Raw genomic sequence first — 13,940 nt, 5'->3', positions numbered from 1 at the left:
CATTCTAATCATTATTTCAGAAAGTCTTGCATTTCTGCCTGCCCACTGGCACGTTTCTGAGAAGGAGAGATAGGAGAGGGGAACAAGGCGGAGAAAAGAAAAGAAAAGAAAAGGCAGAGATGGGTGATTTTCTGGGGGGAGAGAGTGGGAAGAAGGGGGCCAATTACCAGTGTGGGCAGTGAAGCCACCTGCCAGTGCATCGTCTCTTTAATTAATGGAGCACCGACGCCGGTCAGTGCTACAGGAAGCATCACCACGGCGTCAGGGTCACTCGCACATTTGTACACATTCACACAGTCACAGTCTTATATACACACACACACACAAACCAAAAAAAACCACACGTGCTTGTCTCCCATGTCTTTGTCGAAGCAGGATTCTGTTTGTTTGCTGTTTATCTGGGTGTATTAAAGCTCCTCTGTGAGGCACAGAGGCCCCGCTGAGACTGCGGATGCACTATTACCCACACTGCTAACAGTATATTCTTGGGTTCCACTGCCTACCGACTCCTGCCCTACCAACAGTATATAATTCAATCCACTGCCCAGCAGACTCCAAACCTTCTCACACCCACACCTCTCTGGTTCTCCTGATTGAGCACTGCTCAACCTACTCCGACTGCTAGTGTGCATTAATGCCTCCTTACTACCTGCAATGATGCGATCTTTTTTCCTACATTTTATACAGTTACCTGCCTACTTTTCAGCCTGTTTGCCTGCGTGCCTTATCGCCTGCCTTACTGCCTGGCTGCTTGAGTTTCATGACACCTGTCTGCCTGCTTGTCTCTCTCTCACAGTACTTACCGCCAGCCTGGACGTTTCTTGCACCCGCTGTTTGCTTCTCATGCTTCTTCGCCTGTGCGCCTGTCTGGCTACAGTGCCTTCTTCTCACTTCCTGCCTGCTTGCTTTTCTGCACCCAGGGACTCGAGTCCTAAATTAAATTGCAAACTGAGTTTGTCATAAAAAGGAGTCAGGGCTTTTGAAAAGCGACAGAAGCAGAGAGAAAAGCCTTTGTCTTTGCCGTGTGATAAATTAAGTGGCAGGCTCAGAGCCTTTTTGCTTTGATCCCCTACTCACCATTTTTCCTGACTAATGACAGAACATAGCCTGCATATCATGTCAAATTACACCACCTGAAACGGAAACTTCACTGGCATTAATATATTTATTGCAACAAATTGTTGTTGTTGTTTTTATTCCCATTCACATTTTTTTTTTTTTTCCTGTCTCCTCTCATCTTTTCACCGGGGCTAGTAGATTAATAAGGAAGCGAGCAGGTACTAATTGAGTGGAATTCCAGGTCTCTTGTTAGTTTGCTTGTTAGTGATGAGGACATGCCACATGGCATTTGATGTTTGTGTTTACACACAAGGAGATGTTTGAGGCATTGTGCAGTTTGTCAAACAGAGGCCTGAAATCTTGATTAATGCTGAGCGATTCTCTGCCTGGGCTGAGCTGCCGCGCGTTGCTTCTGAGCTATTAAAACCACTCTTCATTTCTCTCTAATTCTCACTGTAGCTCTGGCTACTTAACACTCAGGCTTTATTCAGTGTGAAACTGAAGCCCTGAGACCTATGAAGTAATGATTATTCTCACTTTAAAGCCCAGCATCACTTTGTATGAATATATATATATATATAAAGCATGAAATGGATTAAAAAGGTAAAGGCCACGGGCGATTTTTGCACGTATTGTAAGTCTAACTAGGAGAGAAAACAAAGCCCTCTGATGTTGATTTAAGCAAACCTTTAGAGATCCGTCTCATTATGGCATGCAGGCTGTGAGCACATGTGGAATCTGTTACGTGGCTCGGCTGACCAGTGGCCGTGCTTTTAGCAAGTTCAGAGTTCACAGTTGTCCTGAATTAGCCGCCCTCTTTCAGACAGGACCCCTACTCCTGCTCCACTAGTGCCCGCCCCTTAATGGTCTTTTCCCGCAACTTCACACATAATATTTTAGATTTATTGACTATTACAAATGCTACCATGCCAGTAGCAGTTCCGTTTAGCAGAAAAAGGAAAGATCTGAATAAGAAGGTAATTGGTAACGGGCCAAAAAAGGATGCAACAATGTTTTGAGAACAACTTTTGACATTTTCTAAATTGGAGGGGTCGCATGAATTAAAAGTCCGCCATTAATTGCACTTTTGTTCTGGATTTGTCTTTTTAAATATAAAAAGTATGTTCTGACAGTGGAAATAAATTAATCACATCATTTCTCTTAAATCATTCTAAAGATTTTTTTTACCTTTAACATTTTTTAATCTTAATCTTAAAAAGAGATTTACTGAAAGTCAATCAATTTTATTTTAACCAGTCTATTTCACTAGTTTATTTTAAGTAGTCTATTTTGGTATTTTTATATAAAAATAATGCAGATCAAGGAACTTTTTATTTGCTTTATTTGAGTTTGGGCTTTTCTTTTGATTTTTGCTATTTTAAACACACATTGTGATATTATTAGAGAAATAGATCTTTTTCTTTATTTTACATGAGTATTTTTAGTAGGATTTTGCATGTCTTAAGATTGCCTAAGTTGATCTAAAAGTTTCAATAGTTTTTTACACATTAATAAATCATACTAATCTCAGAGAGACTGTGCTTGTGTCAGTAAAATCAATATGTTGACAAGCACACTGAAAAGAAATACTCAATAAAAAAAACAGTTTTTCCCTGGAAGATCAAGGTATTTTTCTTTTTCTGAGATCCACAGTTCCTCTTCCGCACAGAGATTGTGCTGATAAAGTTATAATTGGCTTTTGGTTGGTGGAGCTGTTTACTGCGCTAGTCATTAAAAGTATCCAAGAATAGCAAATTAGGAGTCTGTTAATTCTGAAAACAAACAGTGTGTGACTGAATCAGATTTTTATTTGATCCCAGCAATTGATCTCAAACCAATGACGGAAGAATTTTTTCATGTATTATTCTTTCTGTGCCACATATTCAAGGTGAGGTGCTACAATGCAGCTTACATCTTTATTTTCAGATGCTCTCTCTCACATCACAGCCTAATTCCTTCTATTCTCCTCCTCTCTGCCTCTCGCTACTTTGCTGACACCGTGTACCCATACATTCCTAGCCTTCATACATTTGATCATTTGTATTCCCAATAAAGGGGGAAATTTACAGCGTACACTCCTACTTCCTGTATTTCAAGCCTGCATTTGGAGGTTTACAAATGAATGAGGGGGTTGCGGTTGTGTCTGCGCGCCTCTCCTGAGATCACCTGGCACACTTAATCAAACATCGCGGCTTTAATTTGGTGTTCAGTTTCCGATGCTCCCAGAAAACAACATCTACATCATCATCATCTACAACAGAGTACAGCCGACAGCAGGCAAACACTCACACATGCAGATGCGCAGACACACACGGAGACACCTACACACTGTCGGCCAGGAATCTTCGTCAATGACATTCAGATCTAGTTCAGGAGTAAACTTTTGCTACTCACAGATTTTTGGTTTGTCCACCAGATCCCCCCATTTTCAGTTTAGATATAACCAAGTACGTTTCATTTCACTGGTGTCTTCCCAGTACAGCGGAGCCACCTACAGTAAAGCCCCTCTCATGCTGCACTAACTAAATGGTAGCTCAGTGCTGGGAATGTGGTTGCTCCACCTCAGTTACATACTGTACTATACCAGAAACAGTCTCGAGGTCTGCAGGCTCCAAAGTATTTGATTTTGTTGTTGATGTTGAGTCTGTACTTTACCAACTGTAAATGTCGAGATCTGCTCATTTAAGACATTATTTTACAGGTTACGATTGTTTTAAATGGCGCTGAACTGTGCATACACTCTCTCTGCGGTGTTAGCAGCCCTTCATCTACTCATGTGGAGTTTAAAAGCTGCACTTCATTTTCACATGCTCGTTCTGCCGGCGGTTCACTGTGGATTAGAAGTCAAAAAGGGAGAGCAGCATCACCCACTGCGTTAGTTATTGAAGTGAGAGATGACATTTAGCTGTAGTTAATTATGTATGCAAAACTCAGCCGCTCAGCTGCTATAAGAGGTCAGCTTGACAAAGTAACCCCACACCGGGGAGAGTCTCATGGCAATGAGATAGCCCTATTAAAACACACACTCACACACACACACTCAGACTTTTTCTCCCCTTGCTTTCTCACTCTTTTCATTTCGCCTAACTAATGTATTGTGTTGCATGTACTTAACGGCAAATCAACACACACAGAATTATATGCCTCACCACGTGCCTTAATAGTTTCTCTACTCGTGTTTTTCTTTTTTTATATATTTTTTTCATCACATAACTTTGCTAATTTGATATTCACTGAAGTTAATTTTGCTGTCATACCAAAGACTAAGCGTTAGTCATCTTAAATCGTTGGTTATAAGAGAGATTGTAGCTGACTCCACCCCAGCGACTTAAGTAATATCCCCACTATTGTGCAGTTTTACCATTATGACTGAAAATAGAGGTTAATTTAACTAAAATCATAAAATCATGTGTTATTTCCTTTAAATTTAACGAATGAATGAATTTCATAGATTCCGATTAACAAATTAATGAATTTCATAGATTCCGGGTTACATGCTCATTGTGTACATGAATGTGTGTATATGTCTTAGAGTATATGCCGGCTCTGCGTGTGTCTTTGTTCAGATTTCAGTGTGTGTGTGTTTGTGTGTACATGTGTGTGTACAGTTCAGGCTGCAGCACATCAAAAGAAAGTGGGAGATTTTCATAACTATTTTTTTTCTTTGTAGTTCTTTAATTGCGTCCCCATGGCTTTCTTTCCCTGGACAGAATCTTAAACAAAACATTCTTTTTTTGTGAGAAGAAAACCCAACTTTTTTATTTATTTATTTTTTTAACAACAGACAAGTGTCAGGGTCGTTATTTGGGAGGGTTTTTTATGCTCGTGAAAATTTAGAGGAAAATTCTAAAAATATATTCATAGTTGTGTGTGTTACTTATTTCTTTCATTTGCACAGTGATAAATATAATATTGTTTACTGTTTTTTGTTGTCAACCAAAAGTGGAAGTTAATAATATTTCCAATAGTTAATTGACAGCAGCGACCAAGTTTCATATGTTTTGCGGTCTGTCTGATGATAATGCCACTTTGTGCTTACTGTCATGCATAAAATAAAGCCATGCAATTATGATCATTTTATCAGGTTGATTTTTAGAGCAGTTACACTCTCTCATCTTTTACAAAGACAGTGAGATGTGTTTGTGTTTTTGTAAAGCTGTCATCTTTTTATTTACTATGAATGTAGGTGTAAATGTCCTACACACACACACACACAGTACCTGTGTATTCAGTATTCACATGTGTGTGAGTATGAAGCAATTTAAGATCCTCTTTGGATGTCTGTGTTCATATTGACGCATTCAGGCCTCATTTAGGTTCGTGTGTACGCATGCACAGACGCACACACATGCACACAGTCACACAGATGCCAGGTGTCACCTACAGTGGTGGTATCATCCCTTACAGTCAGGCAGGGATCATCATTGCACCTGCTAATTACCATCTCCAGCTGGAGAGTTAAATGGAGATCTGTTCTATGTCTGACCTTTGACCCCATGCTCTTTATGTGACGCACTTCAAACCCTGTTTGGGCCTGGCTGGGCTGGGCCTTAATGAGGCCCCATGTCTGCCCTCTGTGGGCTGTGCGCTTTGGATGCCCTGCTTTCATCCCCGACCATCTTCCCTTGATGTAAATTGAAAAGATCACAGCTATGGGGAGAAGACCTGTACTGGAAAGGCCCCTCTGCATAGATTATGAATATCATAACTCAACAGTTTTTTTTTTTTTTTCCCTCCCTCTCCCCCAACCACCCACTCCCCGCTCTCCTCCTGCCACCCCTTCCCTGTACAATGCTATAGTTCTAATTGGACCCAATGGGGGACTCTCTGCCTTTGATCTCATCACCGCCACTGTGACTTTACACTAAAAAATGTCACTGCCAAATTGGGTTATCACCTGTAGAGCCTGGCCTTCCTCTGATGCCTGTACGCATCTCGTTAGCTTCACTCAAACTGCAGAAGTTAATTAGTTTGACAGAACCATTACCGTGGAGGCATACCTGATGATTGTGGCGTAGGCGCCATATTCAAAATCTAACTACTAAACTCACATTTGTTTTTGGCGTCGAATATGTGAAGGAGCGCACCACTAACCGTGCATCGTTTTTCGACATGCAAAAATGATATTTTTGGTGTTTGTCATGCACTACTACTATATTTGTTATATGTGATGGTTGAATTAATCATCACATGTGACTAAAGACGAATATTTTTATTATGCTTACTCTTACTTGTGAATAAATGTGAAACTTTGAACTTATTGCTCTATCACCCATTTTTCTCTAACACTGGGAAACAAAACACAGAGAAGTGGTGTCCCCACCTCATTAAAACAGTGTTTGCCACTGCAGTGCTCTCACCCGTTCAAAGCTGCTGTACAGAACTCTGTGTGCAGAGTAAACTCGGCTATCCCGTCTTCTCTGACAGTCTTTGGGGTATGCCTCCCCCACTTAGACTGACATTGTGTTCGCTTTGATTCTCCCCCCCAAAAAATAGACAGTTTAATGATTTGCAAGGATGAAAAAAATATGTGAAAATGCACATAAACATGAAATATTAATTCCAAAAAGGGCTTTACATAAACATAAAAGCATTTAGCACAATGAGTGAATATGGAGATGACACTTGTTAATTTATCCGTGATAAACTTCCTGTTTGATGCCTGGGAGCATTTGCAGTGGCAGCACAGGGACGTTGTGGAGAGTGAGAAAGCCCAGGGGAGAGGAATCGACGCTGTTCGTTTTGTCTTTGTCCCAGTTTAAGACTGCCACTCTCTCTGTCTCGCTTCTTCTTCTCCTCTCTCAGCCTGTCTGTTTCTCTCTGCCTGTCCTTTGTATGAGCTGTGCTAACACTTTGCTTCTCCTCCCTGAAGTTTTCCAGATATTCTCTTTGCAGACTCCAGACCACGGTGTCCCTCTAACGCTGCAGCTAACACAGCATGATGTATTTGGATACCTGCGATTGAAACACCTGATCGAAATTGTATCACATTACAGACGAAGTAGGGTCATCTAATGATACACTCACATTTTCTCCTTCTTTTATCTCTTCTTTCTTCTCTTTGTGCTCACAAATACAACCGCTACCAATTAAAACTAATAATATTGATACTGTATATATATAATTCATTTTAGATGTTCTATGTCACTTGACAAAAGCCAGGCTATTAACACACAACTATCTGACACCTACACTGGACACCAAACCACCGGGTCACACACCATTAAATGTCACTCTGTGATAGGTGATAATTGAATGGACAGGTGGAATATGCAATGCAGTGTTAAATCCAATAGGGAGATCACTCTGCTCCTTGTTGTTTCACATACATTTTATCTGTTCTGCCTGTGCAGTCACTTTTCTCCATATTTTGGGTGGTGAAGTAAGGTCCTTCCCTGAAGAACTTTGGTGTAATCTGCACTGTTGTAGTACCCATGAGCAAGGCACATATCTATATAGAGACATTAAGCACTGATTTTAGCATTTTTATCTTACTACACGTTGGTATATGACAAAGTGTAGAAGACAAAACAATGTTTATTCAGCGAGGAATTACAATCAATCTGTTTTTCACTAATTGAGGTTGGAGGTTAAACCTACAAGTTTTTCTTTAAAATTGTGATTCAAGCCCATACTACAGCTACCAGCCCACACCAAACTGCATTAGAGTAATCTAGATCTCCTGTGCAACCCAATCAAACGTTGTGCTTTTGTGCTAAGCTGGCACAGCCCACACAGAGAGCAGCAGTCCCTCGCTATCTCTGCCTCCTCCTCGCTCTGCCACAGCACAGTCAGACTACTGCTGAGCAGGTGAGGAGAGCCTCTTGACAACTTCCTTCCCAGACTCCCTAGGGCCTGGTGGCCAGGGTGAATCTTTTGTCATCCTAAAACAAGCTCAGGCCTGCTGCTCCTCCACTCTCGCCTGGAGTCCTGGAGACAGAGCCAGGAGAGGGGAAAATAATTAAAGACATTTTATGTCAAGAGTCCCTTTCTAGAGGGAGTTCGGGAGAGCCAACAGGGGACAGGAAAACAGGCAGGACTGGAAAGAAAGAGGTGGAGGGTAAGAAATAGAAGGGAGAAGTGAAAAAGCAAGAAGGTGATAGGGAGGAGAACAGGGGTGGCAGCATGGAGAGAGAGGGTGAGAGAGGAAGAGCAAGGATGTGAGTTTCCATTTCCTCTCTGCTGTACCCTCCCTCTTGCCGCCCCCCGTGCTCTGCTCAATTAGCAAAGCAGCAGGTGCTCTCAGCAGCACAACAGATAAGCTTGGAGGAAAGGCTGAAGCTTTTCCCTTTCTTTTCTTTCCATTTTTGAGATGACCTGCAAATGTGATACTTCACACCCAGAATGGGCTAGCTGTTTCCTCCACCAATTTCAGAGGTGATAATTTAACTTTTACCCCTCCATCTCTCCTTTTCTCCCCTCACACCCCTCTCCCTCTCCCTCTCCCTCTCCCTCTCCCTCTCCCTCTCCCTCTCCCTCTCCCTCTCCCTCTCCCTCTCTCTTTATGTTTTCCATCAGGTGTCCTCTCTGAAGAGCAAGCTGAAGAAGCAGTCAACGGCAACAGGAAGTGGTGTGGCGAGGGCTTTCCTCAGAGCTCAGGCTGCTCTGTTTGGATCCTACCGAGATGCGCTCAGATATAAACCCGTAAGGATCCAGTGCCATTCATCACTCCTAGTCATTTTGTAATAATACCATTGCTGTGTCATATTAGAGTCTCATTTTCTTAATTAATTTATGACTGGATATATGCTTGTTTACTGTTAAACCCAGAATTTCACACACACATCCAGTGTCGGTTCAGGGTTGGTTCACCCAAATGACAAAAAACATACTCTTTCTGTCTGTGAAGGTATAAAAGCAACAGATTTACTTTCATTCACAAGCAGAAATATTCACAGACCAGAATATAATGTATTTGGTCGTCAGAATGTGTAGCACACAGTAATGATCTCAGTTTGGATGAGGTGAATCAAATATCACCAAAGTCTGGTTAGACTAGGGCAGTTTTGACTGAAAGTGAAAGGTGAGTTTTCTGTTCGAGCGCAGAGCTACGGTGGGCCTGTCTGAGGTAGTGAAATGTCAGAGTAACTGAAAAGAGTCAGGACATTCCCTTTGAAGATCCCTTTTAGCCACCTTTGGTGTTTTACTCTTCTTTACTAAGCCCCCCTAACATTTCTTTTCTGGATCTTTTCTGCTTATCAAGTCTGAGTCAGAGCACGGCAAACTACAGCATGTCCTGTTTGTCAAATAGCGAAGCCTTTGTTCCTTTGGCTTTGAGATTAATTGGACTTTGTGGACTCCTGGAGTCAAGATGCTACATTATTGATGCTGTCTCTCTTTTCTCTGTATACAGACAGTATACGAACAAACTGCCTCCCCTCTGACACAAGCACTGAGACTCAGTGTATGGGCTTGTTTGTGTGTATGTGTGTGCACAACACGCAGTAATTTCTCAGTTCACTCATTCTCACACCGTGTTTTCTTCTAGACAGGATCTGTATAAAAGCCATGGAGTTAACATAGATGCACACACATTAGCATGCACAAACTGCACATCTGCCTTCGTGAAGACACTGACGCTCCCTATGTTCTGATATTTGTGGAATATGACTCTGCTTGTAATTTTTTTTTGAGCTGAGGAAAAAGATCCTCTTAGACAGAGCTGAGCTGAGCGCTGTGGTTCACAGGCCCATATGCCTCGACAGAAGGAGGGGTGTGGATGCTTGGTGGGAGTCTTGCTGAGTTGTAAATGAAACAATACTGGAAAATGATAATGAGTTGAAAAGCAATCAGCTGATTAGAACAGCATTTCTTAGGTCACCAATTTCAGTTCATGTTGATTCTCCCCCAGGTGCTTCTTACCAACTCAGAGCCGCACTCATGTGTCTGGAAAAAAAAAAAGAATCTGAAATAGAAATTCAAATTAGTTTTCATCACCATTTTGTATGATGCATGGCTGTGTGCTCGGTACTTTGTAGGGGCAGAATTAGCAGAAGTTCTACTCAAGTAGGCATGTGAAAGGTTCATATCATCCAACCAGATGGGACAACCCTAAGTAGGAGAGGTTGAGGTGCGATAACATGTTTAGAAGTGGTAAAGACTATTTTCGACACTAAATCTTACACATTCCATATTCTCATGAATAGCAGATTGCTATAATGTGTAACAAAACAAGTGTATGATTAAGCCTCTCCGTTTGGTTTGGTTTGGTGTCATAAAACTACGTGTACATAACACACTTGTCAAAATATCAAATTCATGCATTTCCACGTACTGCAACTTTGGTTCTGAACCCCTTTAACACATCCACTACAAGATGAGTTTCTTTTTTTGTGTTTCTTAATGCAAATTAAATTACAATTTCTCACTAAATAATGAATTTCACAATGCCTTCATGTATAATGTAAACATGCTTCATAGGTTGATGTCAGACAAACGTGAAGCATATCGTGAAACATAGATAAAAGACAAATACACATTCACGCTTACATGTTATTCTTACATTAAATTTTACTGTATAACTATTGCACTCGCTCACATACACTCCTCACCCCCCTGTATACATACTAACATATGCACACTTTCACTTCTCTGTTCTGTGCTCCCCACCAGGTCTTCCCTCCCCAGCTCTGCCACAAGTTCTTATTCTTCTATACATTATTGAATTGTTTTTTTTGTTGTTGTTGTCTTTAAAGATTGTCTTTCTATACGGCCACATTAACAATTCTTCATTAAATGCCTGTGTAGGGGTTCTTACAAACTCATGCTCACAAAGAGGATGATTCCAGTGTGTGTTGATGATGTGATAAAATCTAGTCTTCAGTCCTTGATAAAAAAAAAAACAAACACCATTTGGCACTGACTATATGTGCCATATATACAGTATGTGTATATTAACTTCAGCACCAAATTTGCTCTGCAGCATGTACACAAAACACGTTAACTTCCAAGGCTGCTGTAATGAGAGCTGCCATGGTAATTCAAGTACAGCTCAGTTTTGCTCTGCGTTTATTGTAAAATTGTAATACCTTCCCTTTAGCGAAGCACTAAATCCATATCTGTTTTAATAAATTGTTAGAGTAATACTGTATTTATACTGTAGGAGATGTGAGCGCATGTGGCCTTCTCTTTTCATGCAGCACCAGCTCAGCCTCATGTTGTCACTCTAAATAAACTTTATTTTCTTTATTTTGCTACATCAACTTTATTGGCTTCAAACAGTATAGAAATAGTTTTTGTGTCGTCATATTTCATATGCTGAATGATCTTGGTGACCCTCTTAAAATAGATAAAAATGAATGCTGCTCACGTCCTTTAGTCTTTTAAAGTCGTCATGTTGAAGATTCCAGTAGCAGTAGCAGTTGGCATTCACTGCAGGCCTGTGTGAACCAAAGGACTTTCTCTTAAAGTTGACTTTGGACGTTCTTTTCAGTAGCGGATAGTTGTTAGTCTCAGCGTGCTGTTCAGTTTTGTTTGCTGCAGCATGGTCCGAGGCTGTAGCAGCCAGATGGAGACTGCAAAGCTGATTAAACTACAGCAAGCTACTTTCAACTTGGCTTTTACGAGAGAATACGCCTTAAAAACTTTTAGTGATGTAAGTGGAGCAGTACTCCTGTGATGTAATTTGGGCCACTGGTACCATCCGCCCATCTTCGAAAAAAAAATGGGGTTAGTCTCCGGTGTTGTTACGTTGTTTTTATGTGCCACACTGTGCTCACAGCCTCGAACAGACAAAGCACATTGTTTTTCACCAGAAGAATTTAGAGCACCATTGAAATATGTGAGAATTATGTTAATTATGAGAAAACATGAATTGAAAATGACTGTGGGGCTGCGTGTGATTGGCCTGCAGTGGTTCTGTTGTCATCTTCCGTGTCTATAGCTCACAGGCCAACAGACCTGATGTAAGAAATAGTAATAATGTGATAATGTGGAGTACTGGTGAGTTTACTGGGACACTGTCTTATGGTCTGCGGGAGAGTGTGTGCGCTCTGCCAGGGGAACTGTTTTCTGGTTGCTTTATATTTTTTTTCAATACTCTTCCTCCTTCTTCCTCTTTCCTTCCTGTCTCTCTTTTAAACTTATTTTCTGTTTTCAGACTCACTTAGCTCAATAATGAAGAAATCAGTTGAAATACTCCTTGGTTAGACAAAACTTTTTTTTTTTTTATATTAGAAAAAATTATTATATTATCTACAATATTGTGTAGTTTAGACCCCCTGCCTCTCAAGGCACCAAACGCATCTGCCTTCATTCCGGTGCTTCATTCCTGAACTAAGTAAATACGGTGAAAAACAGATTGGTTCAAACAAAAGTGAGACAGAATTAATTAGTATTAATTGTTTATTTAAATATTTGTCTCTGTGGACTCCTCAGGGGGAGCCAATCACTTTCTGTGAGGAGAGCTTTGTGAACCATCGCTCCAGCACCATGAGGAACTTCCTGTCCATGGCTGTCAACTTGCAGCTCTTCAAGCAGGTACGAACAGCCGCCTGCATTTGTGTGAATGTGTGTCAGAGTTGCTTTAAAGCAGCATCACCGGCTACTCAAACTGTAAGCAGTAGAATGGATCTGACCCAGGAAAATGTTCAACTTCAGGATGTGATATTTAACTTTTTGCATAAAAACAGAACTTTTACTCATTCTGAGGTTGTATTTATCTATTAAAAAAATCTGCTGTCACTTACATGGGTACATTGACAGATGCACATCTTTATCCTGTAAGCTATAGACAAACAAAAGAAAAGATGACGATGGTCTCCCATCAATGTCAGTTTATTTTTGAGCTGTTTATTTTTTGAGATGATTTTTTATTTAGAAGGGTGAAAGTCTTCATTTCTATAGATGAAAGTTTTCTCTCAGCTCCCCTCGTGCTCAGAAAACTGTCAACTGGGTAAAGTTAGTATTTATTATCTTGACAGTTCAGTTGTTCAGAATGAGAAAAAATGGAGAAGAGAGGCCTGGGATTATAGGCGTTTATTGACCCTTAGAAACTGTTTACTGTGGTTATCTCTCAGCACAGATTTTAATGTCTCCCTGTCTGCTCAATTTTGCCTGGTATACAAACAAAACCGTGATAAGTAAGGCCTGTAAACCATAACAAGACTGTATTCTGTCTTTATGTATGCACAAGCCTGTAAAAGCAAAAAAATGTGCTCCGAATTTCAACTTGGGTCTCAGAAAACGTTTCTCCGCAGCATTGTTTAACTCTGCTGCGGTCATGTGTGTATTTATGTTTGGTGTATGTAGAGGATATGTGTGTGTGTGTCTGAGTGTGTGAGCAGGTATCCTTAATTCATGTGTGCTTACATGAGTTTCCCTTAAAATCACTCATGTATACTTAATATGTTTTTCCCCCAAATCCCTTCAGCAATTCTAAACCTAGCCGAGGGGAGAGACACCTCTGGCTCCGAAGAAAATTTCCTCTCAACCCCTGAATTTTTCTTTGTGCTCTCTGACCCATGATAGTAGTGTGATTTACCCCCGAGAGTTACAGCACAGCGGCGCTCAATCAGCCTTTTGTTTCTCTGGACACTCTGCCCCGTCTATAATTTTCCCAGGCAGAGCAGATAGCGAGGAGCAGTTCAAAGCATCCTCCCGGCTGGCTCCTGCCTCAGCGGTAGCATTGGGAAACAGGCCCTTATCTCCTCCTCCTCCTCTCCAGCACGGGGGATGGGGTGAGCTTATCTCCTAGACTCCTCTTTCGACCAAAGTGAGAGAGGCCAGCAGTCCGCCCGAGCTCTGCTCCGGCCATGACCCATATCCGCTCACAAACATGCGAACACCACTCTACTTGAATGGCCACACACATGCACATATTAATTTTTATATACATAGTGCACTCTGGGACTTTTTCCAATGCTTCGGCTGCTTGTTTTGTT

General features: G+C 41.1%; 1 protein-coding gene across 2 annotated transcripts in view; it reads left to right on the top strand.

The window, feature by feature from the left end:
- dennd1b (DENN/MADD domain containing 1B) overlaps positions 1–13,940 on the top strand; it is a 103,072-nt gene that overhangs the window by 66,125 nt on the left and 23,007 nt on the right. For both annotated transcript variants that reach the window (XM_070832125.1, XM_070832124.1), the window contains 2 exons: positions 8,578–8,703; positions 12,436–12,537. In XM_070832125.1, the coding sequence (XP_070688226.1) occupies positions 8,578–8,703; positions 12,436–12,537 (228 nt within the window). The remainder of the gene's footprint in view (positions 1–8,577; positions 8,704–12,435; positions 12,538–13,940) is intronic.

Source organism: Pempheris klunzingeri, chromosome 6 (genome assembly GCF_042242105.1).
Source record: "Pempheris klunzingeri isolate RE-2024b chromosome 6, fPemKlu1.hap1, whole genome shotgun sequence".
Lineage (NCBI taxonomy): Eukaryota > Metazoa > Chordata > Actinopteri > Acropomatiformes > Pempheridae > Pempheris > Pempheris klunzingeri.
Note: the sequence above shows the minus strand (reverse complement) of the source record. Positions and strands in the feature narration are given on the sequence as shown.